The following is a 27,680-nucleotide window of genomic DNA, read 5'->3' as shown; positions in this document are numbered from 1 at the left end:
TGATTATCTCCCCTAAGGCTTGTTCATCAGCCGATTAAAGTACAGTGAAGTTATGATAGTGGACAAGGTTCTCACACAGGAGGTGAGAAGATACTAGCCTGCAGGACAACTGTAGAGTTGCCACAAAGGCTCTGCCGGAGATAGTTTCCCTCTTAATTAGTTGTTAATTATCAGCTACTGGAGGCTGCTCTAATGACCTCCAATGTAAAAGTCATGGAAGATGTCCAGAAGTGCATGGGAAAATAATTCAAATGTCTCTGCAGAATGGAAGATGGCACTCATATGACTTGTAACTGGCATGCTTAAGGATTTTGAGGTCAGAATATAGTATGGAAGTGCTGTATGGAAGCAGGCAAACCAAGGTAGACTGGGTCATGAGAGCCGAGGTCCGAGTTTCAAGGTGATAAAAATACGAAGAGCTGCAGAAAAGAGGGAGGAGGAAGGTTGAGGATGGACCCTCAGGTTTCATGAAGAAAGGTCTCTGGTTACCTTCATAAGAGCCATTTTAGAAAACCAGTGGGAGCAGAAGACTGATGCTGGGGGCTCAGGGCATATAAACTTGGATCAGCCATTTGCCATTTGCTCATGGAGTGAGGCAGAGGGTGTAGACTAGTGTTCCAAGAGGTTTGGTGGAAAACAGAAAGAAAGATATTGGGCTAGTGCCCCAGAGCTGGGGAGTCAAGAGGAGTTATGATTTAGCCTGGGGAGATCTGAGAGGGTCTGTAGGCAGGTGGAAAGGGGCCAGTGACACAGTGGAGTTTGGAAACACAAGTGAAATGCATCCGCTCCAGGAAAAGAAAGTTATGGGTTAGTTAGGGTGGTTTTTGAGAGTCACAAAGATAACTTTGCAATTAAGTCTTTAATCCATCCAATAAATATTCCTTGAAGGCCTCCTATGTGCTGAGCATTCTCCAAGCACTGGGGATAAAGCAGTAAACATGGCAAAGTCTCTGCCTTCATGGGACTTACAGTATAGTGGAAGATTTGATGAACCAGATTCAAGATATTTAAAATCTTGTTTTCTTCTCTGCTTGGGTGACACTGGGGACATTGGCTAGTAGAAGTCTCCTAGGGTTAGTTCAGCCAGCCTTCTGCCTCCAGATAGGATGATACTGTGCCAGGGGGATAGACATCTTTACCATTCTGGAAACATTTCAAGCAATGGGATTTCATACCTTCCCTCTGTTGCCAATGGCATCTCATAACCTGAAGAGAATGCTTTTGGGTCTAAGGTTTCCCTTGAAATGTGAATAGGCCAGGTGGGAAAGAAATATGAATTCCTCCCTGGTGTCAGTTTCTCATGGGACTTGAGGAGGGATAAGAGTGTGACAGAAATTGACGGAAGGAGAAAGTTAAGTGGTCAGTTTCCCTCACTCTCTATAACTTCCCCCTTGGAGTGCTCTCCTGCCTAGTCAAGGCCAATCTCCATTCCAGACCTCAGGGAGCCTGGCAGGGTTCTGCAGGGAGACTGAGCTGAGCTCTCTCCCCTCTGACATGATTTCTGCAAAAGCAGTGATGAAATGCCTCTGAGATGTCAGAAATTTCTATGTTTCTCTGGAGATCCTGGGTACGTGATAAAACCCCATAGGCAGAATCCTGATGGTCCCCCAGATTCCTGATGCCCCTCTCCGAGATTCTTGCCCCCTGATGTGCACATCCTGTATTGTTCCCTTCCCTTGAGTGGGGATGGGACTAGGGGGTATAATAGGATATCACTCTGTCATTAGGTTACCATGCAGTTGACCTTGACCAAATCCAAAGGAAATCATTCTGGGTGGCCTGACCTAATCAGGTGAACCCTTTAAAAGGAGGTGAAGCCTCAGAGCCACTCCTCTGGTTGGCCCTGAATGGCCAAACTACTGTGTGGCCAGGAACAGCAGGCATCTGTAAGTGAGGACCTCAGTCTTAGAATCTCAGGAAACTGAACTCTGCCAACAGCAATGAGCTTGAAAGAGGACCCTGAACCTTGTGTGAGACTGCAGTCCCAGCTGACATTTGATTTTTTCCAGGTGAGATCTCAAGCACAGAACCCAGTTGAGCCATGCCCAGACTACTAATGTACAGAACTATGAAAAAATAAGTGGGTATTGTTTTAAGCTGCTGAGCTTGTGATAATTTGTTATGCAGCTATAGCTAACTAATACACTTGGTGTGAGTTTTAAGAGTACCTTGAAAGCCCTTTAATATGAGGATCATGAAGACATTCTGCTTAAGGCCTTGTACCTCGTGACATGCAAACCCTTCTGAGGGGAGCCATACAGGAGGCCTTATTGGCCACTCAAACCTCAATAAGCTGAAGTTTCCCAACTATCTTCCAAGAGGACAGCTGGATTTGGGAAGAGAGACAGCATAATGCCACTAGGTTTGGGGTTGGGAAGGGCCCTGAATGGCAAGACGGAAGAGCTGAAGGCAAGATTGAGGTCATCTCCTTTTACCTGGGATTGTCCCTGGGGTTTGGGGTTGTATCTATGAGATTTTCTGGTCTAGAAGGGTGCCTCTGCTGGTCCAGCGGTGGGGGGCACCCACAGGGAAGGAGCCCAGGAAATTGTTGGCATTGTGAGAGGCAGTCACTCCAGCTGCCGTCCCTGGTGAGCCTCCTTCAACAGGAGGCAGGTTGAAGCATGGTACTGAGGGACAAAATTAGCCTTTCTATCTGTCCCATTCCATGACCCTGGGAAACATGGTGAAATATTATTGGTTGCTTATATCTCATCTAGTTAGCATCTACTATGTGCCAGCCCTAAGGCTGGGTGCTAGGAACACAGCGTTAATCAAACCCCAGTCCCAACCGTTATGATGATCCCAGGGTCGGGGATTTCCGCAATGCACTGATGTGAATGCTGAGGAAGAAAGCAGGTGAACAAGGTGTAGCAGCGAGTTGGGGTTTTTTTTAGCATTTCTTTTTAATTTTTAATTTTGTATTATTTTATTATTTTAAATGTACACACAAGTAGAAAGAATACTGTAGTAAACTCCCAGATAACTACCATTAACATTGTGTCATCTAACAGTTCCATTTTTTTTTTTTGATGAAGTATTTTAATACAAATTCAAGATAACATGTGTGTCACCCATAAGTGTTTCCATACGCATCTCTGATATGAGCCTTTAAAAATGACTACCACAGGGGCTCCTGGGTGGCTCAGTCAGTTAAGCCTTTGACTTTGGCTCAGGTCATGATCTCACAGCTCAGGAGTTTGAGCCCCGCCTCAGGCTCTGTACTGACAGCTCAGAGCCTGAAGGCAGCTTCGGCTTGTCTCCCTCTCTCTCTGCTTTCCCCATGCGTTCTCTCTCTCTCTCTTTCTCTCTCCCTCAAAAATAAATAAACATTTAAAAAAGTAAATTAAAAAAAATAAGTAACCACCACAACAAGCAGAAGTAACACACCTGTCCCCTGCCCCCAGGACATGGCCAATCCCTGGAAGCCAGTCCCACATCCTACCTCTCTAGGAATCTTGGCAAGTATCCATGACACGCTGGGAGTTCTCAGACTTGGCCCCTCCGTACCCGCCAGCTGTGCACTGCCGGGCCCCGCCAAAGCTTAGTCGGTGACTCCCAGTCCTAACTGCGCTCTTCCTCTTTGGTTCTTTTCGCAGATTGAAATGCTAGAACACAAGTACGGGGGCCACCTTGTGTCCCGGCGCGCCGCTTGCACCATCCAAACCGCCTTCCGCCAGTACCAGCTCAGCAAGAACTTTGAGAAGATCCGCAACTCCCTCCTGGAGAGCCGCCTGCCGCGGCGGATCTCCCTGCGCAAGGTGCGGGCGCCCACGGCCGAGAGCCTGGCGGCCGAGAAGGCGCTCATGGAGGGCTACGGCCTCATGGGGCTGCCGCTGGTGCGCTCGCCCTCCCTGCCGCCCACTTTCGCGGGCACGCTCACCGAGCTGGAGGACTCCTTCACCGAGCAGGTGCAGTCCCTGGCCAAGTCCATCGACGACGCCCTGAGCACCTGGAGCCTCAAGACCATGTGCTCCCTGCAAGAGAGCGGCGCTTACCAACTCCACCAGGCCCTGCACGCGGGCGCGGGGCCACCGGGCCTGGAGGCCGAGATGCGGGAGCTCAATAGCGCCCGCCCGGCGCCCGGGGAAGAGGCCGCCGAGGTCGCCGGCCTGCCCCAGGGCCACAGCAGCACCCTCATGATGGCTTTCCGGGATGTCACCGTGCAGATCGCCAACCAGAACATCTCTGTCTCCTCCGCCACGGCTCTGTCGGTGGCCAACTGCTTGGGCGCGCAGACCGCCCAGGCCCCGGCAGAGCCCGCGGCGGCGGGCAAAGCGGAGCAGGGCGAAGCCCCGGGGCAGGAGCCCCCCGAGGCCCCCACCGCGGGTCAGGGGGGTGCTCCCGCCGAGAACACGGGCGCAGAGGCCGGAGCCAGCGCCGCCTTGGGCGCGCACCCACCTGGGGCTGCCCAGGCCGTGGTGGAGGGGGCCGCGGTAGCCGTCTCGGAGGCAGAGGCAGAGGAGGAGGAGGCCGGGGAGGCGGGGAAGGAGACGGAGGCCGAGGCCGGCGACAACTCGGAGCAGCTGAGTAGCAGCAGCACGTCCACCAAGTCGGCCAAGTCGGGCTCGGAAGCATCGGCCTCAGCCTCCAAGGAGGCCCTGCAGGCCATGATCCTGAGCCTGCCGCGCTACCACTGCGAGAACCCCGCCAGCTGCAAGTCGCCCACGCTCTCCACAGACACGCTGCGCAAACGGCTCTATCGCATCGGCCTCAACCTCTTCAACATGTGAGTGAGCACCGGCCCTGGAGCTCAAGGGACTCCCAGGCCGCAAAGGAGAGGCGGGGGCGGGGGCGGGAGGGGGAGGACCTGTAAAGGTGAGCAGGGAGCCAGGTAATTGTCCTCATCCTCCCAGTTCCCTCCCCTCACGTGGCGTTTGTGTGCCGTGCCTGCTCCTTGAGACACTGTGTAGGAATACACGTTCTATTTTCCATTGTCACAAATGTATTTTAAGGATTAGGGACAAAACGACACATCAAGCCCCGTGCTTTCACCACTATTACTGCTTACGATGAAGCTAGGACTTGAAAAGCGAGAGAATTTAAAAAAAAATACAGTATTCAGTGAATAATAGTACCGGTCGTATGAGGATTGAGCAGAAATCATTCAGGTAGGACCGGAGTTAGGGAAACAGCATTATCTTCTGGGGATGATGTCAAGGAGACAGGAGAGGATGGGCGAGGAGGCAGTGACCAAAGGCCAGTGGGGTGGGAGAGGAGAGACCTAGAATAAGGAATACAGATTAAAGGCAGGAGAGGGACATGGATAAAAGGGGGAGACAAGGAAGCTGGGGTGAAGCAAACAGAGGGGGGACAGAAAGAGAACAGGAGAACGGAAGCAGAAAAATGGCATCCCCAGCCAGACACCCAGTCAAAACTGTCCTAGCAACTAGAATGTATACAGCTGGTGGCAAGCACATGTTGTTCCCATGGAAGCCTCAAGTATAGGTTCACTCATCTCCACCCTCCATTCACCCCTTCCTTCAGAGCCCTGAGCCAGGAAATAGAACACCCCTTCCAGCCACATGGACGTGCATCTATTCACTCAGCTGTTATCTATTGAGTACCATGATATGGCGACCACAAAGACAGATAGGACGCATCCCCCAGTCTCAAGAAGCTTGTATTCTAGAGGGAATAGCGCCCGTTCATGGCTCACCTTGCATAAGACATCTTGCTAACTTCTGAACAATATCTACAGGTAGCATTACTGTGCCATCTTATAGAAAAGAAACAGGCTCACACAGGTCAGGCGAGTTGCACACGGTGACAGTGACGTAGCCGGTGAGCTTCAGGCCGGTCTGGCTGCTGGTCCATCGTTCTTTCCTCCAAGTCAGGCTGCCCCCTGGTGAACCCAGCCCCCACCCTCACACCTCCACAGCACGACTTCTGCGTGCACGCTCACACGCACACAGATAACTGCGACCCCTCAAGATAGTGCTTCTCAAACTGTGGTGAAGGACCAGTTTGGGTTTTTACCTGACATATTGTGGGCTGATACTTCTGTAAAATGCAATAAAAATGAACTGCTAGAAAAACAATCACATGCTTGGTTATCCTGAAAATGTCAAAGTGCTATAAAAGGTTCTAAATGCTTACCCTCTCTCTCTGTACTTGTCTTCTCCTGAACCAATAAGACACAGTTCAGGGAACAGCATGGATGTGCAGACCACACTGTGAGTACATTTGCCTGAAGACATGGCACCCACACCCACATGTAGAGACTGGAGCCTGAGAAAGTAAATGGTGGAGAGCAGGAGTCTATGGACACTATGGACAGTGTGGTAGGAGAGCTCACCTCAGTCCCTCAGTCTCACCCTCCTTCCAGATTCCAGGCTGGGAACTGAGTATAGACAACAGAATACAGACAGGGAGGAAGGGCTTTGGTGGCAGGACTCAGGGCCCTCAGGGAACACAGAAGAACACCTCTCCACCTGTTCTGGAATTCACTCATTTTGGCCAAACCTCCTCCAACCCCTTCCCTCCCCATGCTACCTTCACTCCTGGGTGTGTGTGTGTGGTGGGGGGGGGGGGGGCGGTGTGCAGGAAGGTGAGGCTCTGGAGAGAGGTGCTTTGGATCCAGAGCCCCTCTGCAGTGGAAGGAATCCTAGCATTTCATAGGAATTCTTCCCAGAAACCTCCAGGCACCTTTATGGGCTCCATGGGCTGGAAGAAAGTAGTCATGGATGGCCTTGGCTCACTCTCTACTCCTTCTTCCCACCTCTACCCGCACCCCTAGAAACCCGGACAAAGGCATCCAGTTCCTGATCTCCCGAGGCTTCATCCCTGACACCCCCATTGGAGTGGCCCACTTCCTGCTCCAGCGCAAGGGCCTCAGCCGGCAGATGATCGGGGAGTTCCTGGGCAACAGCAAGAAGCAGTTCAACCGCGATGTGCTGGAGTGAGTGCCCCTCTCCCTGGCCCATCCACCTAGGGTCCCCTAGGATGCAGGGGAGTGAGCAGGACCCCTGGAGTCTTGGCCCAATCTTGACCAGCCTCTGTTTCCCCCTCCAAAGTCCTGTAGACATTTACTGAGCGCCCTCTGGCAGGGTACCATTGAAGGAACCAGGGGTACAGGAATGGTCAAAGGAGACAAAAAGGCCTCCCTCCCTGCTACCCTCAGGGGGCAAGAGAATGAGTCTGGAAAAGAAGGGGACTATGTCTGCACTGGGGCCATCTCTGCCTGGTGAAAGGCCTCAGCCCACCCTCTAGCGGGCATCTGCCCCGCCTCCAAGCCCCCAGAGGCTGGTCTGCTCCCCACATGGACTCAGTGTCATATTGGTGGAGGCAAACAGGAGGCAGAAAAAAGAAGTTAGACTGAGGGTTTTTAGAGCAAGAAATAGAGTGATTCTGTAAAGATATATTTACCACCAAGATCAATAGATGGGGGCAGGATGAGGGGACTGCTGCGTTCAGCTTTGTTCATGTGGAGGCTTGAGCACATGAGAGTCTCTTCACGCTCGCCACCCCGGGAGCCACAGGGCATGGGGTGGCATCCCTGGGGCCTTGGAGCCACCTCTCCCTGGCAAAGAGAGGGTGAGGCCCCATGAAGCCTGATCCAGTCTCCTTAAGCTCACTTCCTTCTTGAAGGTCACCATGATGTAAGAAGCCCCCCCGCCCCGCCCCACTTCCCCCCTCTCTCTTGGGTAGTCAGCAGAAGTGTTTCCTCAGAAGTATTCCTGAGAGACCTCTTTCCTTTGTACTTGCTCTCAGAACAGCAAGGGCCTGCTACATGGGGGCAGGGGGCTCCTGCTCAAGGGTTTGGGAGCATGGGCTGACTGGCAGGGTTGTCCGTGTCCCTGGAGTGGGAGCTCAGAGACATGGCTTCTGTTTATGAAGGAGTTTTGGTGCTGTGTCTTTCTACAAGTCCCTGCTCTCTGGGCCTGCATTTCCACGCCTGTAGAGTAGAGGGTTTGGATTATGAGGGGTAGACCAGTTGTCCTCTGGAATCCCTATCACATTTCTAAATTCACTGGTAGTTGTTTCACTGAGTACAGTCCAAAGAGCAGGGGCTTGGACCCAGCTGAGGGACCTTGAAATCCCTGGATGCCCCTTAGTTGACTGAACCCCAGTCCTGCCTCTGACTCTCTGCAGCTTTGGACATTCAGACCCCGCCCCCCTCCATTAGGTCTTAAGATGCTCTGAGTGCCTGCAAAGAAAAGTAAACTGATAGGTGTGCAGGGTTTCCTTCTCCCCCTCCTTTCCTCTCCCTCTCCCTTGGGCTCCCCTTCCTCCCCACCACTACCTCTGCTATGCAGGGGGCCCTGAGGGGATGCCCTGAGGAAATGATGGAAAGAGGAGAAAGATCAGGTTTTCTTTGTCTCCTTCCTCACCGTGTTTTCTCCCATCTGGCTCATCTCTCTGGCCTTTTCATTGGCTATTTGTCCCCGTTCTACTCCTCTGTTCCCTAGGAGGGGGCATGGGGGGGGGGGCTATGCCTCATTGTTTAGTTCTTCCCAGCTGCCCCCACCCCTGGGTGACCCTGCTTTGTCTCTCTGCTCTGGGGGCACAGGCCCTGACTGACTGCTGTCTCTTCTGCCTTCCCCAGTCCCTGTGTGTCTGGCCCTGAAATTCTGACCTGCTAGGCCCACAGTGACCTGGAGTGCTAGGAACACATGCTTTTCCTCCAGCCCCAGTGGTGCCTCCACAGCACAGTGCAAACTGATTACCATCCTCCCCGGGAGACTGAGTGTGCCGGCTGGAGACAGATTAGCACTGCAGCCCAAGCTGGGGACCCGGCTAGCAGCTGAGGTGGGGATCTGGCTCTGGATGAGAGGGCAGTGTGTGGTGGCAGGAGAAAGCCGGGCCTGAGAGGGCTTGCTCTGAACCCTGGCTCTGATCCTCGCATGCTGGGAGGCCTCCCCTGGGCCTCAGTTTCCTCACCTGTAAAGTGGGAGGGTCGGGCTGTGTGCTCCCAGAGGTCCCTTCGACTCCTGTGAATCTGTGGTCTTTCCCACTCCTCAGGGCCTTTGTAGCACACTGGGATCATGCAGAATTGTTTGCCCTAAACATCCAGGTCATGCTTTGTCATGCTACCGGCTCATCCCAGAGCAGCCCGCAAGCTCCAGAGCAGTGCTGGGGGACCAGAGTTCTCCATTTGTTCCACAGACGTTGAGTGCCTACTCCGTGTTGGGAATGAGGCTGAGCTGGGCACCCGTGGGAATGTGGGATGGGGGCAGTGAGGAATAGGCTTGGCTGTGGGCTGGGGGGAACTTACAGACCCAGGTGTCAAGGGGAGAGAGGAGAGGAGTATGGAAAGGAGACAAAGGGCCAAGGAACCTCCAGCAGGCATTGTGGTTTCAGGAGAGTGGGGAGTGCAGACCAGAGCCCTAGTCTGCCCCAGTGGGTGCCTCAGCCCCTCGTGTTTTGTTCTGCAGCCATGCAGGCCCCTGGTGCTGAGACCCTGGCACGCTCAGCCGCTACACGTAAGAGCTCCACAGAAAGGAGCCTCTTCACCCAAGTGCGCGTTGCTGACCGGCTGGCTTGTCTCCTGTGGGGCGCCCACAGGAGATGGAGAGCCAGGAAAGGGCAGGCACTCGCCGGGGAGCCAGACGTTGGGGTTCAGAGGGTTTCCCTGCCACCCAAGCCAGCTATCCTGCACCCTCTCAGGGTCTGCTACCTCTTCCTTCCTCCCACCAGAGAAAACACACAGTAACAAAGTCACCAGTGCCATTTCGCTCAGGCTGAAAAGGCTTCATTGGGATTCCACACAGCTTCCCTGCCCCCGCCTGGTGACATTCAGCATGTCGCGTCTGTTCTGTACAAAGCTGCTTGCTGAATAAAAGGACATAAATCACCCAACCCCTTGGAGACTGAGACAGCCCCAGCCCCAGCACTCTCCAAGATGCAGCCAGGCAAGAAGAGGAGAGGGTGGAGGCTTCTAGTAGGGGATGGGGTGGGACCCCCACCACGACCAACTGCTTGTGGGCCTGTGGAGGAAGGGAAGAGAGAAGGGGCTGAGCAGAATCCACCTCAGGTGCTGACTTATGTCTGAGCACCCACATCTGATGTGGTGACATTGCCTCCAGAATCTGACCCTTGGTGCCCTTGGAAGCTGATCTCTTCACTGCTTAGTACCCTGTTTCCATGGAAGATACACTCCAAGAAGGAATGTATTTAACCAGGATTTATCAGATAATAATAGAAGGCATTCTGAGCTCAAAGGGCCACATCCATTCCACTGGTTACCTAGGAAAGTTTTGGGGTTTTTTTTATCTTATTTTTTTAAGTTTATTTATTTATTCTGAGAGAGAGAGAGAGAGTGAGTGGGAGGGGCAGAGGGAAAAAAGGAGAGACAGAGAATCCCAAGCAGTCTCTGCACTGTCAGCACAGAGCCTGATGTGGGACTCGATCTCATGAATGTTGAGATCATGACTTGAGTGGAAATTAAGAGTTGGATGCTTAACCGACTGAGCCATCCAGGCGCCCCAGCTTTGGTTTGTTTTTAAAGGAGAAACCAGCCTGTTTCCTCACTTGTCAAATGGGAAAAATATTACCCATGTCATATGAGTTAAAATTTTTAAATGCATGTAAAGTGCTTAAGTCAGTGACTGATGCTTAGGAAGTTGTTTATAAATATTAGCTATTTCTGTTATTATTTCTCCCACTTGAAAACACAAGGCATTTAACACCTCCCCACCCTGGCCAGGGAAACCTCAGACCACCCCATGTCTGGTTTGAGATCAGGTCTATTCCCCGGACAACGAGAACATGCTGAAGCTTGCTGGGGAAGGGAGAGCTCCTTTGGGGACCATCCTGCACTCTGGGGAAGCCCCCTCTGATGCCGAGGAGAGAGGGGCAGTGTTGGCTTAGCAGAGGGAGCCAGACATCAGCTGGGGTTAGGATCCGTTGGTGCTGGAAGCTTTTCTCTCTGTTTTCACATGGCTGGGAAATTTGACTCTGCTCTATTTCCCTTCTGAAATGTTCGCTTCAGCAGGTTTGAAGGCCAGTGGACGGGGGAATGTTCCACGCTGGCTGTGAGTGGTCTCTTTTCTGGGCTGGGTGATCTTTTCCAATGTGAATCACATACACATGAAGGGCAGCAGTGTCTGTCCTTTCCATAGCAGTGTGCGAAGGGCAGCTCTTGGGTTGGGTTGCCAGAAGAGTTTCCTGGGTGTTCTTTCTCTCACTGTGTCTACTCCCATCTTTTGTTCAATATTAGAGTTTGACATTTTAGTCAGACTGCATTATTTCATTTCCTTGGAAATGTGTTGGCCGGAGTGTAACAGATTTATTCTTCTTAGGGGACATTCAGAAATGAAGACAGATTGTCTGTCAAACTCAACAGGCTGGAAGGCTCTAGCCTTTCATGGCTAGGAAGAAATTACTTGAGAATATCCTGCCCATTGTGTCACGTGTAACCTCAGAATGGTTACTTTATTTCTGAAGAATTCCACTGAAGGAGAGAGGAGGCTGGGGCCCATGCAGACCCCTGTGGGTCTGGAGGAGGGTGGAAGAGGCCCCGGGTAGGCAGAGATAGACTTTGGGGTTATTTCCACTGCTTTGAAAGTTTGACACTGCGGCCGCCCAGGGGGATGGAAGGCGGGAGTCTCTTCTGAAAGTGAAGTCTTTAAGTTTATGATCTTGACCCCTCACCTCTCCAGTGCCCTTCCCCCTTGCCCCCCCCCCACCCCATCATACACACACACACACACACACACACACACACACACACTGACAGATGAGAGATTTTCCTTAACAATAAAGAGTCATGAACATTTCAGACCCACTTACTCCTATAGTGGAGATTTTTGGACCCCAAGCATGGGGTGAACAAGTCCAGAGTGGAGACTCCCTTTGGCTTGGTCACGTTAGCATCTAAGTTGGGCTTTCATACAAAGACCTACCACCCAGCCCCTTCCTGATAGCTCGGGTCCTAGCTCTGGAGGGCTCTTGACATCCCTATGTGATTCTCAGGTGTGGCTTCAACCCACCACTCGTTGAAGTGGGATTTCCAGGGAGCAGGATTCTAGGAAAGGGGCTTCCTGAGATTACATTCTCCTGGGGTTTTTAGGAGGGCCAGCTGCGACTGAGCAGGCTGTGAGACATAACACTGACAGCTCACATCTATCAAGCATTCGCTGTGTGCCAGCAGGCACTGCGCCAAGACCCATACATGCAAAATCTCATTCCGTCTTCACAGCAGCTCTGTGAGGTGAGTGCCGTTGATCTGTGCCAAACGTGGGAGCAGAGGAACAGAGATGTTAGGTAGCTTGCCCACAATCACAGAGCTAACCAATGGCTGAGATCAATGATGGCAGGCACAATGGTTCTATAACCCAAGCCGCCCTCCCCTGTGCCTTATCTCAAGGGACGTGTGGTCCAAATGCCTTGTAGTTTTTGTCAGACCCCAGTAGTGAAATGTAGTGCTGGAAGACCCCTTGCATGGCCTGCTGGTCCAGCCGTCTCATCTCACCCGGGCAGAAACTGAGGCCGGGAGAGAAGAAATGACTAATCCCCTGGCCAGTGGCAGATTGAATGAAATCAGGTACTATCCCGTCCCTTGACTCACCTTTGCTCACTCTGCTCATCTGAAAAGAAAGCGGGACTGAGAAACTGATTCATAAAATCTCAAGAGGTCTGAGCTAGAACCAGTTTCCCCTCTCCCTGATAGATGGACATTTTAAGGAGTCAGATGAATGTCTAGAGATGGAATTTCAGGCAGATGGAACTGTTCATGAGGGAAAGGTCTTAATACCTATGCTAGAATGGACTTCAACCTCACTTACTTGATATGTCAACTCAGACTTGGTCTCCAGGTGCCTAATGAAAACTGTCATTTCCTAAGCTCTGTTACAGACCAGGCACTTTATATAATAAAATGTCTCTTTCAAAACTCATAACGACCTGCCCACTAGATGTTATAGTTGTCTGCTCCATTCTGTAGATGGAAAAAGGGAGGCATGGAGAGGCTAAGGGACCTGAACTGAAAAAGGCTAAATGATGGGAGCCAGATTCAACCCCAAGGGTGTCTGACACCAACAGCTGACTTCTCATTCCACCCACTGTTAATGGCACAGAGCAGTGGTTCTCCAAGTGTGGTCCCCGGAACGCCAGCAGCAGCATCACCACCTGAAAAGCTGTTAGCAATGTCAGTTCTCAGACTCTGGCCCAGACCCGCTCAGTCAGAACTCTGGGGGCAGCAACTGTGGGTTAACAAGCCTGCCAGGGGGCTCTGATGCCCACTCAAGTTCGAGAACCCCCAGCAGACAGGGATGCTGCCCCAGGCCGAGCAAAGGGAGAATCACCTCAGACATCCACATTGACTTCTAATTCACTTGGGTAGTTTAAACTTGGTTCTTTTGGTTCCTGAGTCCTCAAGGTGTGACTGGCAGCCATCCCTTCTGGGGCCCTCCCCGACGAGATTTTTCTTTGTTCCCATGTCACCGTCAGGGACGCTGGCAGGTCCTCTTGCGTCAGCTCCCTTCTGCTCTATTTTCTGAGCCACGTTGCACTTTTCCAAAAAGCCTTGACCTTTGTTGGGCATGTTATGAGTTGTGCCTAACAAAAATAACTCTCTGGTGGATGGGGATATTTTTAATTGAATTGTATGAGCCAAGAACTGCAGAAATAAAACCAAGGTTCCTATATCCCATGGCAGTAGGCGGTTTCATTTTCCATCCTAATCCTGAAACCCGGGCTTAGTCTCCTCCCCGAGGGCCAGTGCCCCCACCCAGACCCTCCCGCCCCACCGCCGTCTGCAGCACATGCACCTCTGCCGAGCCTCAGCCTGCGTGCGCCTCACCTTCCAGATCTTTGCTGTCTCTTCTGGCCAATTAAAAATCCCTGCTGCTATCATTACCTATTTTCAGCTCCCAGTCAGTTCCTTTGTCTGCCAGACGCTGTCTTGCTATCATTTAAAAAAATTGAGATGACGAAATTCATTTTGATCACAGTCGTGTATGACGCTTCATTTCCCTGCAACACACTGACTCCACGCATTGATCAGTATTAACAAACAATTTTATGCCAGATCGTACCTGTGTATGCAGACGCAGGGAACATCTGTGCTTCTGCTTGCCCAGCCCCTGTGAGGTACTTGCCACAGGACAGAGAGAGGGGGAGGCCTGGACAGAAGCTTTGCTCCCCTGATTCACTCATTTGCGGATCCGCAGCAGCACCTCCCTGGGCAGGTGCAGCCGTGCTCGGTTGGAAGCGGTTTAATGGGCACCAGTTAGCCCTGGCTCTCATCACTCACTCACCTGCACGTGAGGCTGAAGGAAGTGGGAAGCACATGTACTCCACCCTGCTTCACCGCCCACGGTCTGGAATCTGCAGGGCCATTTCCTGGGCAGCTCCGTCCAGTCTCGGGGTGAGCTCCAGATGACCTTGGCAAAGCAGGCCTGGCAATCCTGGACCGCCGGGCAGAGCTCCCAGAAGCTCAGGCCCCTGGGCTCCCTCCCCAGCCGAGCACATGCTCAAGGTCCCATTCATTCACCCAGCTGGTCTCTCACTCACGCATTCATTCATCCCGGGAACAGTTATTGAATTCGTATGTGCGCCAGACATGCAGAGGGGAAAAGAACTGCCTGTGCCGGAAAGAGCACAGAGCCGAGTGGGAAGACAGGCAGGTAAATGTTATGACACAGGAGACACCTGCACTGGTGGACAGACGCCTGTCTGGGATAGCATGGAGGTCGAGGGGGACTCCTAGAGAGACGGATCGCTCAACAGGGACCTCCAGGTAGGGGTTGGGCAGCAAGAAGAAAGAACACTGTGTGCAAAAGCATGTAGGCTTGAGAGCCAGACTGCAGGAGGGAAGGCGGTACGTGAAAGGGGCAGAAGCTGAGTGGCTAACAGGGCCTTGCTTGCTTGGCTGAGAAACTTGGGCTTCATGCTAGGGATGTGGAAAGCCCTTGAAAAATATAAACAAAGGAGTGAGTGGCAGGACCAAATGGGTGTCCTGGAAGGATTGTTCTGGAACATGACTTGGAGGCAGGGAGGCCAGTTAGGGAGGCTACTGCAGTCACAGTCGTGGGGAGAAATTTGAGGAAGGAGGAGACCCTTAGCCTGGGCAGTGGCCCAGGAGTGAGGAGTCCTCGGAGCCTGGAGACATGGTGAGGCAGGTGACAGGCTGGAGGAGAGCAGAGGCAGCCAGATCGCAGGAAACAGCCTCCTGAGCTGTTAAGGATTTGGAACAGTCTTTGCATGTGAATATATTTGTGCTCTCAGGCTCTCTAGGGTAATTCGTGAAATTATACCAAATAAACATGCATGTATTATTCAGTTTGGGAGGGGAGATGCTGGGTTTGGGGACATTTCATCTGAAGAATTCCTCAAATCAGACAGTGTCAAGTATTTACTGAGAACATGTTAAAATATTAAATAGCAGCTGAAAGGTGAAATGCGGGCAGCCTGACTTCCCTGCAAGAGTTGCCAGCACAACCTGTGGTCTTGTGAGTGTTGCCCCCGTGACTGCCATTCAGACCAGAGCGCCCAGGGGAATTCAGCAACCAAGGCACTCAGAAGTGTGTTGGTCAACTTCCAATCAAATGCAGAGTCTATGGTTTACATGTGCCCTCTGGACTCAGCAACGTTGTCTTTTATAAACAATACAGATCAACCAAAAAGAATTAACTAGTCGTGACTAATAATAAAATTAAAAGGGTGGGGGCACCTGGGTGGCTCAGTCGGTTAAGCGGCCAACTTTGGCTCAGGTCATGATCTTGCGGTCCGTGAGTTCAAGCCCCGTGTCGGGCTCTGTGCTGCCAGCTCGGAGCCTGGAGCCTGTCTCAGATTCTGTGTCTCCCTCTCTCTGACCCTCCCCCATTCATGCTCTATCTCTCTCTGTCTCAAAAAAAAAAAATAAACGTTAAACAAAATTTTAAAAAAAATTAAAAGGGTGAATGCATCACAAGAGAGAAACACTTAAGAGCTGTTGAAGGGGACATTCAGAGCCAGCGAATTGGGTAAGGCCACCTAGAGAGAGGTTGTTAAGAGCAGGAAGGGAGGAGTGCCTGGGTGGCTCAGATGGTTACCGGTTTGGCTCAGGTCATGATGTCACAGTTCATGAGTTCGAGCCCTGCATCATGCTCTCTGCTGTGTGGAGTCTGCTTGGGATTCTAACCTCTCTCCCTCTCCCTCTCTCTCTCTCTCTCTCTCTGTCTCTCTCTCTCTGCCCCTCCCGTGTGTCTCTCCCTCTCAAAATAAATAAATAAACTTTTAAAAAGTCATTTAAGAAAAAGAGGGGAAAAGGAGCCTGGTGTCTAGTCTTAAGATAGAGGTGCAGCAGAAGGAGGCCCTTCATGAAGGAGGTGCACCTTCAGGGAGGAAAGAGTCAACCTAGGGGAGGGTGGTGTGAGGGAAGCAAGAGAGAGGAGTGTTTCAAGAAGGGAATGATTAGCATGTCGGTGCTGCCCAGAGGCTGCTGGGATGAAAAGTTGGTGCCATTGGACTTGCAACATGTCGGCCAGCGTGGCCTTGACAAGCAAAGTTTCCGTGGAATGCTGGAGGTAGATGCTTGGTTGGAGCGGATTGAAAAGTGAATGGGATTGAGGATGTGGAGACAGCAGGCATAGGGACCACCTAGCAGTTTGGCTCCAAAGAAGAGTAGAGGCAAGGGGTAGTGACGGGAGGCAAAGAAGGGTCCAGGCAGGGTTATAATTTGTAAAATAGGAAAGACAAGACTTTGGGTGCTAAGGACGATGGTTTAGTAGATACTAAATTGGTACTCCAGGAAAGAGCATCTCAGACATAATGTGTCCAAATCTGCAGTCTCGGTCTCTCCTTCAGCATATGTGTCCATCCCATCGTGGACTCGGCATAAAAAATAGCACCACCAGGCCCTCGGGTGCTCAAGCCAGGGCTTGGAGACTCACCATTGACTCCTCTTTTCCTCACCTCCCACCTTCCCTCCATTGCCCGCTCCCATCAGTTCTTCCTCGAGGATGTATCTCAGATCGCCCATCCACTTGGTCTCCACCTTACCCTAGGCTCCATCAGCCCTAACTTGGGCCTTGGCAGTAGCATCCTAACAGGGCCCCTGCTTCATTCTTTTTCCCTGCCATCCCTTTTCCACTCATTCTCCCCCAGTAGCCAGAGAAATCTTCATAAAACAAACTGGCTTGTATCACTCCTCTGATCATATCCTATTGTCTCCTGTTGTATTCAGGCTAAACTCCGAAATCCTCTTGTGACTCACAGAGCTCTGTCTGGTCAAACCCCTGCCTGCCTCTCTAGCCCCACAGCCTGCCACTCTCCATTGTCCCCTTTACTCTCTGCATTGCAGACTCATTGACCTTTCTAGGTCCTTGGAAGTTCTTTCCTACCACAGGGCCTTAGCATATGCTTTCCCCCCTCTGCCTGAAAGCTCCCCCACCCCTCCCTTTCCCTTGGTCAGCTCCTCATCATTCAGGTCTCAGCTCAATGTCATGTCCGTAAAGGGGCCTTTCCAAAATATGAAATACATATTTTGTCCTCTCACGGAAGCCTGTCCTTTGCCTACATAGGATTCGCCACAATTACAATGAAATGATTATTTTTGACTCTGTGTATAATGTTTCTCTCTCACCAGGAAAGGGTCTGTGTTTGTGTTGTTTGTCACTTACACCAGGTCCCAAGCACAGCGTCTTGCATACAGGAGGAAATGCATGTTTGTTGGAAAGAAGGAAGAAAGGAAGGAAGGAAGGAAGGAAGGAAGGAAGGAAGGAAAGAAGGAAGGAAGGAAAGAAGGGAGGGAGGGAGGGGAGAAAGAAAAAAGTCACCAGCAGGGGCCAGAGAAAGCACCAGAGAGGGGAAGGGGGAAGGAAAGAGGTTGGGGATTGCTCCCTGCTGTGGCTTCTGGGTGCCCAGGCCAGCTCTGAAACTGAGGGATGGCCCCACAGCTTCTGTGCTGACTGCCAATAGTGAAGTGACTCCCAGCACGTGACTGTGACCATGATGGTGCCCAGTTGTCCCTCCCCTTGGCCCCTCACTGGCTCCAGCCAGGCATCAGGGTAAGACAGCTGCCCCCAGGGCATCAACACTAGATGGGGAAGGAGGCAGGCTTGCCTGGCCCAGGAGATGCCAGCAAGGCATGTGATGTGTGCAGCTCCCCCTGCAGGAGCAGCTCTTTTGTGAGCTGGTTTCTTCACATGTAATACAAAATAACAGGATAATGGTTAATATCGCACAGGATGGAGAGAGAAGATGAAGTCAGGGTGCACTTAGTGACAATCCTCAGTAACATGAGCACAGAGGGCGCTTCCCCCGCTAGTGTTGGACCCCCGTTGAAGTGGAGACGACCCCTGGGGGAAGAGGCCTCACAAGAGCAGGAAGCCTGGCGCAAGCCCCTTTGTGGTCTCAGTTTCGCCTTCTGCAAAATGGGGAGATTATACACCAGAAAAGACCACCCAGAAACATGTGATGTTTTTCACCTTAAAAATGATCAAAGAGGGACTGATGTCCTTGGCTGTCCTGGGTAGAGGCCACAGGGTGGATTTGGAAAACTGTCAAACAATCTGCTCCTCACCACAATTGCAGGGTGGCAAAGAAGGATGGGGAAGAGGAGATTTTACATACTGGTAGACACAACAAAATAGGAGAAGCCGTGGGTTGGGGGGGGGGGGGCGGCGAGGGGAGGGGGGCGGAGCCTGGATGGCTCAGTCGATTGAGCGCCTGACTTAGGCTCAGGTCATGATCTCACGGTCTGTGGGTTGGAGCCCCGCGTCAGGCTCTGTGCTGGCAGCTCAGAGCCTGGAGCCTGCTTCAGATTCTGTGTCTCCCTCTCTCTCTGCCCCTCCCCCACTCGCACTCTGTCTCTCTTTGTCTCAAAAATAAAATACACATTAAAAAAATAATAATAAGAGAAGCCGTGGGAAAGAGTGAGAGAAGAGGAGCAGGGACTGGGTCACGGTGCAGCCTGGGCTTGTACCTCGGGAGAGAAAAGAGAATCAGGCTGAGTGGAGGAGCAAAAGAGTTGTGGATGATTGTAGGATGGCAGAGGCCCCTGAGGTGAGGGGCTGCCGGGACAGGCCTGTCAGGAGAGAGCACAGCCTCAGCCCAGACCACAGGCCCCACCAGGAAGGTATACAGTGGTTCGCTGGGAGGAGGGAGAGAAGCAGTCGGTCATCGGTCATTGCCAGCTCTATTCCAAAGCCAGCCAGAAATGGCGCTGTGGCCGCCTGCTGTCCGGGAGCCCTCTGTCTGTTCTGCTTCTGGGCCCTTCTCAGAGAGCGGGGGCAGTCCTGAGAGGTCACCTGGCCCAAAGCCCAACTCTACAGAGAGGAAGGCATTTGTTTCCTTGGAGACAGTAGTGCCCTGCCGTCACTCAACACAGCTCTTTCCCTCCTGTCTGTGGGTTTTGCAGAACACATTCAGATTTGTTCCCCAGGATCTGAGAGCCCCAGGACACTGCCCGCATTGAACACTGATGCCCCAAGCTGGCAACTGCACGGAGTAAGGCGGGAATACATGTGTGTGTCCACGTGTGTGTGGAGGGGGCGCGGCATCCGTCTCCACGTTTTTCCTCCCTCACCGCTCTGCAGAAGCAGCCTCTGAGAGCCTGACAGGGACGCACGAGTGCCCCTGAGCTGCTGCCCTGGTGGCCTGTGAGTTGCTGGACTCACTTTGCAAAGGCTCCACCTGGGCTGGACCCGCCTCCTTCCCTTGCACTCAGCTCAGCTACTAGCTTTCAGTTCTTAAGAAACACCTGGAGAGCTTGTGAAGAATGCGGATTCCCAGGCTCCGCCTCTACATATTCGAGTGGGTAGATCTGGGGTGGGGCTCAGGGAGCTGCATTTTAACAAGCCACTTCGCAACTCTCACACGGGGTCTTTGAGATGTAGACTTTCAGCCCCATGGCCCAGGCATCCTCCCATGAAGTCCTTCCCGCCCCCCCCCTCCCGCCCCGGCCCTGTGCGCTGGCGTTTCCACCTGGCTGAGTCTCAGGCTCTGGGCTCATTCCTGGAGCTTTTAGCCGCAGCCCCGAGCGAGCCAGCGAGCGAACGCGCGTGCGGGCTGCGTGTCACCTGAGCGAAGGCCTGGAAACTAGGCCATCGTGCTTGGCTGAGCAGATCCTACTTTCTCCCAACTGCTCCTCTGCCTCCTTTGGCGGCCCCCACCGCCAAAGGAGCTTCAGGCGGTCCGCCCTTGGAGCACTGGGGCAGGGGGCACAGGACAGAGACTCTGAGGGATATGGAGGCCAGGTAGGGGTGCGGTGGACAGGCTGATGGGGCGAGTCCTGGGCAGCAGCTGGACGCCAGGCTGGGGGGCTGGGGGCCATCCTGGGGTCCTCCAGGCTTGGCCAGCCTGGGGCCCACTGCCCTCCCCCTGGGCCTTGACGAGTTAGGCGGGGGCCAGGATGAGTGGGTGGGGCCCCTCTGCTCCATGCCCAGCAACACCCACCCCTGTCCAGTCTGTTGTACTGTCCTCCACACCCATCTCCTGTCCTTTTCCACCTCTCTCTCCTCTCTCTGTCTCTGTCTCTCCCCTCGTCTCTGTTTGTCTCTTGTTCTCTGTCTCCGTCTCCCCCATTTTGTGGGTCTTTCTCTCTCCTCTTTGCCTCCTTGCCTTTCCTTTTCTGTCTCTCTTGCCTTCTCTCTCTGTCCCTGTTCTCTTGGTCTTTCTGACCTGACTCTGTATCCTCTGTGTCTCTCACTGCCTCTATGTCTGTCTCCTCCCTCCCTATCCTTGCTTCCCCGGCTCTAGCTCCGGTCCCCTTGCTGCAGGACCACACTGGTTCACCTCCTCTGATGGCCTCACTGTCTGGGTCGGTCATGCACGATTCATAACTCCTGGCTGTGCTGGGCTAGGGGATACATGGGTGTGGGCCCCATGATGCTTGCTGCTCCTGAGGTTCACTTGCCAGCCTGGGAGTGCTCAGGGAGGACGACAAGAACTGCTGAGAAATCAGAGTAGCCTCTCCCCAGGCTGGAGCCGGGGGCTGCTACCACCAGTTTCTGTCTCAAACACCCAGACGCTGACATTGCCACTTGTCATACTTGAGCCACATTCTTGCCTCGGCCCCCCAGTGCCACCCTCCCTCTCACTATCCAGGCAGACAAGTCTGAGAGGAGGCTGGGCTTGACTATGAGGAGGATGGGCTCCCAGCCTGAAGATGGCCATCTCCCCTGTGGGAGCCGAGAGGGAGGCTCCTAGCCTCCCCTTTCTAGAAGTCTCAGTGATGCTCTCTCCTCCTGTTCCCCCCTGAAAGGGACCACCAGGCCCCTGACCACTGTTGTGTGGCTGTCTCCCATTGCTTCCTTCTAAAAACTGACACCAGAGCCAGGGTTGAGTCAGGATCTCTGAGTCTCCTAGGTGGTGGGCCTTGCACAGGCACTGGCATCATGGAGGAAGTGGGTCCTGCTTAGGGCTCGTCCCTCTGCTCACACGGTCACTGGGCAAATGTTCCAAGTCCCCCGGTATGCTGGGCACCAAGCCACACATTGGGCTCGAGCCCGGAGCTCGCCTCGCCTTTTTGGGCAGGAAGGCAGGCAGTGACCAGGCCGTGACCCTGTGGCGGTGGCGGCCGGGGCTGTGGAAGCAGAGGGGCTGCTGACCCCAGTAGGCATTGTGGAGCTGGGTATGAAACGACCAGGAAAGAGGAGGCTGGACCACAGCACGGGTGCAGAAAGGGGGGAAGTCATCTCTGGGAGCCTGGTGGCACGTGGGAGTGTCTGCAGTTCTCAGGCACATCAGGGCTGCTGCTTGGCCAGACCTGGATCCCTGCCCGCTGCTCATGGCCCTGGGGACAGGCCACCCCAAAGGAGGGCAAGGCAGCAGGAGGACAGGAGGGGCCCTGGGAGGAATGACACTGCCTCACGTCCCCACCTCCATTTCCCCAGGCACTGCAGGGAGACATTCAGATGCAAACTCTCCAGGGCTAGATAGAGGTGGCATTTCAGAGGTAGAAGGGCCCTTGGGGAGCAGGACTCTGACCTCTTTCCTCCTCAGAAAAAGAAACCAAGGCTCTAAAAGATGAGTCTTCACCAAAAGACACAAAAAATTCAGTGGTAGGCCCAGGCTCAGAACCCGGCCGTGTTTGTCACACTGTTCCCCTCCCACATTAGGCTGATTTGTCATTTACTCTTCAGAGGCCACAGCTTCCCTGAGAGCTCAGGGCTCCTTGGCTGCAAGGGACCTTAGGATGAGCTCACTCCTTTCCCATCTGGCCTGAGGCAGACCCCGAGGGGTGGTACGGGAGGAGGGGTCCGTCACCTGGAAGCCCAAATGGGCAGAGAAACTAGGCTCCTAACAGGACAGGAGCAGATAAGTAAATTGCATTTACTCCTATTTCAAACCTTTGCCTGACTCTGAGACCCTCTGAGGCTGAGAGGAGACGAGCTGGGAGCTAGAAGATCAGCCTCCTTCTGGCTGTGTGGCTCTGGATAGCCCCCCTGGCCTCTCTGGGTCTCCGGCTCTTAGCTATGGAGACAGCAGTCAGCCATCTGCCTCCCAGGGCTCTTGTGCTGGAGGAAAGATGGTGTAAGGGAGGGTCCTCTTAGGTTACCAGAGGGAGAATCCTGGCGGTCCAGTGGGAAAGGGGGCTACACCTTGCACCCTACTCCTCAGCTGCCTCCAGCTGAGAGAGGATTAGGGGCTGACCTCTCCTCAAGAACCCCCCCTCCCGACCTGCCCTCAGCTGTGTGGTGGACGAGATGGACTTCTCCAGCATGGAGCTGGACGAGGCCCTGCGGAAGTTCCAGGCCCACATCCGCGTGCAGGGGGAAGCCCAGAAGGTAGAGCGACTCATAGAGGCCTTCAGGTAGGACCCCCATCCCCGCTTCCCTCACACAGCCCTCAAAACACACGCCTGGGATGTGGGGCACCAGAGATGCTGGGGGGTCCATCTGGGGCTGGGAGAAGCCCTCCTGGTGGGGCGGGAAGGGTGGGGGGCTGGCTGCAGAGGAGGGAAGGAAAGAAAAGGGACAGGAGCCCTTGAGCTCTCTAGGCTTAGAGCAGCGCCGGGGCCCTCCAGGTAGACAGGGTGCATCCCACCCATCCCCATGGACCAGCAAGTCTTTGGTGAGCATCTAGGTGTGGTGACGGGCTCCATGGCTGTGTGACACTGGCCCTGTCCCCTCAGTGGGGAAGAGGGCCAGGCTACAGGGACCCGATGCCCTCAGAGAAGTGGCATCTGTCCCCCCAACGACTCCCCACTTCTGGAGCCCAGGGAAGGGGAAGAAGGGCCTCAGCACCCCGCTTGTGTCCCCACCGCAGCCAGCGCTACTGCATGTGCAACCCCGAGGTGGTGCAGCAGTTCCACAACCCCGACACCATCTTCATCCTCGCCTTTGCCATCATCCTCCTCAACACCGACATGTACAGCCCCAACATCAAGCCCGACCGGAAGATGATGCTAGAGGACTTTATCCGAAACCTGAGAGGTAAGGAGGATGGGGAGGAGGGCCGAGGCTGCTGCTCAGGCTCCGTTCTGTTCAGCGTGAATTCTGTGTCTGAGCTGACTGTAGATTGTCACCCTAGCAGCCAGGGGCACTGGACACTGCTCTGTGGTCCCAGTCACACACAGCCATCTGGAAAAGTTGCTTGCATGCCAGGCATTGGGGGAGTTTCCAGGAGTCATGGCCACTGCCCTACATCAACCAGCAAGGGCCCCTGGGCAATGCCCCTTGCCCTCCGTGGAACGTCCTCCATTGGTTGACTTCTAGGCCCCGGCCACACAGCTGGCGCCTATGTGTGCCAGCCCTTCCCACCGCACGACAGACGGAGGCTTTTAGGTCTTGGGTCCATGGACATCAGCCTTGCAGATAATTTCATGGCACCCAGCAGCCAAGTCCTTCTCTAAATGACATAGTGCACCACCTAGCAGGGATCAGAGCTAAACTGGCAGGATGTGATGTGTACTCAACTCACTGGCTTTTTTTCTTCTTTAGCACTTAAGGAATCAAAGCTATACATGCACATCATTTAATAAAGTCAAATCATTCTACACGGCTTGCTACAAAAAAAAAAATTAGTCCCTGCCCGTCGCCACTCTTCTGCCACTCTCAACGTTCTTTTTGCCATTTATCGTGTTTCTTCTATATCGCGAAACCACGTGCTTCTTCTTCCTTTTTTTTTTTTTTTTGTTCTTATTCCTTTTTTTAAATTGCTATGAAAGCAAACCGTAAGGTGTACAAATCTGAAAGCATGATGAAGTTTATGTTCATATGCATGTGTGATCACAGCCGGCTCTCGTTCCAGATCATTCCCCTGGCCCCAGAACATCCTCTCATGTCCCGGCCCAGTCAGTGCCCCTGTCAGAATGCCAAGGCTCCTGACCTTCCGTCCCCATTGACTAGTTGTGTAGCTCTTGAATTTCATATAGATGGGATGAAATAGTATCTATACTTTGTTTTCTTTTATACACTGCTACTTGTTCATTTTTAAAAATGTTAAGCATTATCTATTAATTTATATCTTAATCCGTTCGGGTTGCTATAACAAAATACTACTGGCTGGGTAGCTTATAAACAGACATGTGTTTCTCACAGTTCTGGAGGCCAGGAAGCCCAAGATGAAGGTTCTGGCAGATTTGGTGTCTGGTGAGAGCCCGCTTCCTGGTTCCGGCTGGGGCTTTCTCACAGTGCACTCGCCTGGTGGAAGGAGTGGGCTCTGTGAGGTCCTTTTTACATGGCACTGACCCCATTCACGGGGACTCCACCTTTATAACTTGGTTTCTAAAGGCCCCACCTCCTAATACTATCAGTTTTGGGAGCTAGGATTTCAGCATATGAAAGGGGGAAGGGAAACACAGACATTCAGACCATAGCAATTTCATAGAACATGAGCATTAGCCCTCTTTGATCCACCTTCCCCAACCCACCCCCACTAAAACTACCCTGAATCCCCATGATCTTCTTACAGCTGTAGCATTCTTTTTGTGACGTCAGTGTTTATGGTATTAAAGACTAGGTAAACACAGTTCAAAGCTGAGTCTTGAAGTATAGCATGATTACAAACCCTTTCTATTTCTCCTTTCCATGGAGTGAATACTTGTGTTCTTTTCCCATTTGCTCAACTGTCTACATACCTGCCACTGATTTATCTCCAAACTCCCCAACCTAAGTGTCAAGTTCCTCTCTGCATGTGGAACACGGAGAGGTATTCTTCTTGAGGTCTCTCTCCCAAGAGCCTCTAGTCTCTGCTCCTATCTCGACAGGTGGCTGGGCCAGCTGCATGCAGTCACCTGGGATTCCCTCCACCATCATCTGGGCACCTCTTTTGTCTTGTTCCTGTGTTTGGTTCCCGTATCCTAGATTTCATAGCTGGCTCATTTTTAGTTTTCTTCCATACGAAAGGTACATTGGCCGCAAATTTTTGAGAACTTGTGTGTCTGGATATTTGTTTTCTACCTTCACTCTTGATTGGGAGTTTGGCTGGGCATAGAATTCCAGATTGGAAACACTGAACTCAAAATTTTGAAGGCATTGCTCCATTGTCTTTTAATGGACAGTGCTACTCTGCCATTCCAATTCCTCACCTTTTGCATATTATTTCTCTCTCTCTCTCTCTCTCTCTCTCTGAAAATGTACAGGCTCTTCTCTTTCTCCTTTGTCTTCTAAATTTTCCTGATGTTTCGCCTCATTATGGTTCTTTTTTAAATTGAAGTATAATTGATGTCCTATTAGTTTCAGGTGTATGTCATAGAGATTTGATATTTTTATACATTGGGAAATGGTCCCCATGATAAGTCTGGTTACCATCTGTCACCATACAAAGTTATTACGGTATTATTGACTGTATTTCCTGTGCTGTACATTATTATATCCCCATGACTCAATTTATTTTATAATTGGAAGCTTGTACCTCTTAATCCCCTTCATTTATTTTGCCCACCCCCAACCTGCCTCCCCTCCGGCAACCAACAGTTTGTTCTCTGTATTTATGAGTCTGTTTCTATTTTGTTTTGTCCATTTGTTTTGCATTTAGATTCCACATATAAGTGAAATCATACTGTGTTTTTCTTTCTGAGTTGTTTCACTTAGCATAGTACCCTCTAGCTCCATCCATGTTGTTATAAATGGCAAGATTTCATTCTCTTTTATGACTAATATTCCATTATACACACACACACACACACACACACACACACACACACACACACACCTTCTTTATCCATCATCTCTCAATACACACATAGGTTTCTTCCATCTCTTGGCTGTTACAAGTAATGCTACAGTGAACATGAGGGTGCAGATATCATCTTCTCTGTACTGTCTTTCTGGAACTCATGTTATTCAGATGTTAGATCTTCTGGTTTGATGTTCTAATTTTTACAGTTTTCTATTTTCCATATTCGTCTTCTGGTTGGACTTTCTTGAAGATGTCCCTTGGCTTTATCTTGCGAGTTTCCTACAAATTTTTTCATTTCTGCTGTCATAGTTTTCATTTTTAATAACTCTTTTCTTCTGTAAATATTCCCCTTTTATAGCATTTTAGTCTTGTTTTGTAGATGCAACTATCTTCTCATATATCTCTGATGGTATCTGTTTGTTTTGGTTACTCCCTACTTGCCTCTATTTCTTCTGGCTTCCTTTTTCTGTTTTTCCCATACTTCTTTCTCTCTTGTGTTGTAGACTTTCCATATATATTTGATGAAACTTGATTGTTATCAAATATTTAAGAGTGAGCTAAAAGGCTGATTAAAAACGCTGTGAGTATGGGTGGGGGGTTCTGAGTGGTGGGCCTTTTCATACGGTGATTAAACTGAGCTGTTTCATTGGGACACCCTTACTGCAGTATCTTCAGATTTTTCTCTTGTGCTGGTTGATTCCCCAGAAGAGAAATGTCCGATCTGTTGACCAGAGGGTACGAGTCTGGCTGCCAATAGTCTAAGATCTTTTGGGTAAGAAGGATTGAGAGGGTCTCTTAATACATAGACATTAACTCCATGCTCCAGTTTTCAGCACAGACTCCCACCTTGGACTGGGCTTGGGTGCCCCCACCCCAGAGTTCCTGGTTCACCTCTTCCAGAGGACTGACCTTCAGTCCGCTGCTGAAGCAGAGGAAGGGACAGGGAGATCTAAATCCTTTTTAGACTTATTATCAACCTATTTTCCTGTTTCCAGCCTGACCTCCACTAAAAGTGGGATTCCTGTTGCCACCCATTCCAGAACCCTTTGGTGGTTCTGTGGTGTGCTGAATAGCTTGTAACTTCTCAGCCGGCTTCAATTTCCACTTTCTCAGGATTGTTCATGCATCCACTTTCCAGGTCATATGGTGCCCTTGTTTCTTCCCCCATTCTCTTTCTCTTTGTGTGTATATGCCTCTTTAAAAAATTCCCTTTGACCAGAATATTCAGAAGGAGCACAGGTGTGCAACCTGCCATTCCGGCTGGGAGCCTCTGTGTGTTCAGTCCTGGTCCCTGCTCTTTCTTGCCCCCAGCCTGATGTCTTTTAGGCCCCCAGGGGTGCTGCATGGGCTAATTTGCCTGACTTGAAGAACCAAGATCAGATGTGGAAGAAACGGGGTTGATACAAAGAGTTGCTCATAGAAGGTATAATGTCATCTCACTAGGTAGGAAATCTCCTTTGAGGACACTTGCCAAAGTTGCTTTATTTTGAATGTTTCTGTCTTATAAGAGAAGCATATAGTCATTAAAAAAAGATTTAGGAAAGGTAGAATGAAGAAATTTTTTATGGCTTCTCTTTCTACCTCCCAAAGAATTTGTTTCCAAGTCAGTATATTTCCTGCTAGTATTTTTTGTTCCTGGAGTTTTATTACTATGAAGTAGGAGATGGGAGTAGAGTGTCCTTACCTGCATT

The 27,680-nt window shown here is 51.8% G+C and overlaps 1 protein-coding gene across 7 annotated transcripts in view; it reads left to right on the top strand.

The window, feature by feature from the left end:
* Positions 1–27,680, top strand: part of IQSEC3 (IQ motif and Sec7 domain ArfGEF 3) — a 104,493-nt gene that overhangs the window by 62,318 nt on the left and 14,495 nt on the right. For all 7 annotated transcript variants that reach the window (XM_078450185.2, XM_078450183.2, XM_078450186.2 and 4 more), the window contains 4 exons: positions 3,597–4,726; positions 6,737–6,898; positions 22,556–22,678; positions 23,134–23,300. In XM_078450185.2, the coding sequence (XP_078306311.1) occupies positions 3,597–4,726; positions 6,737–6,898; positions 22,556–22,678; positions 23,134–23,300 (1,582 nt within the window). The remainder of the gene's footprint in view (positions 1–3,596; positions 4,727–6,736; positions 6,899–22,555; positions 22,679–23,133; positions 23,301–27,680) is intronic.

The sequence above is a fragment of the Panthera onca genome, chromosome B4 (assembly GCF_046562875.1).
Source record: "Panthera onca isolate mPanOnc1 chromosome B4, mPanOnc1 haplotype 2, whole genome shotgun sequence".
NCBI lineage: Eukaryota > Metazoa > Chordata > Mammalia > Carnivora > Felidae > Panthera > Panthera onca.
The sequence above is the reverse complement of the archived record's forward strand: the minus strand, read 5'-3'. Positions and strand labels throughout refer to the sequence as shown.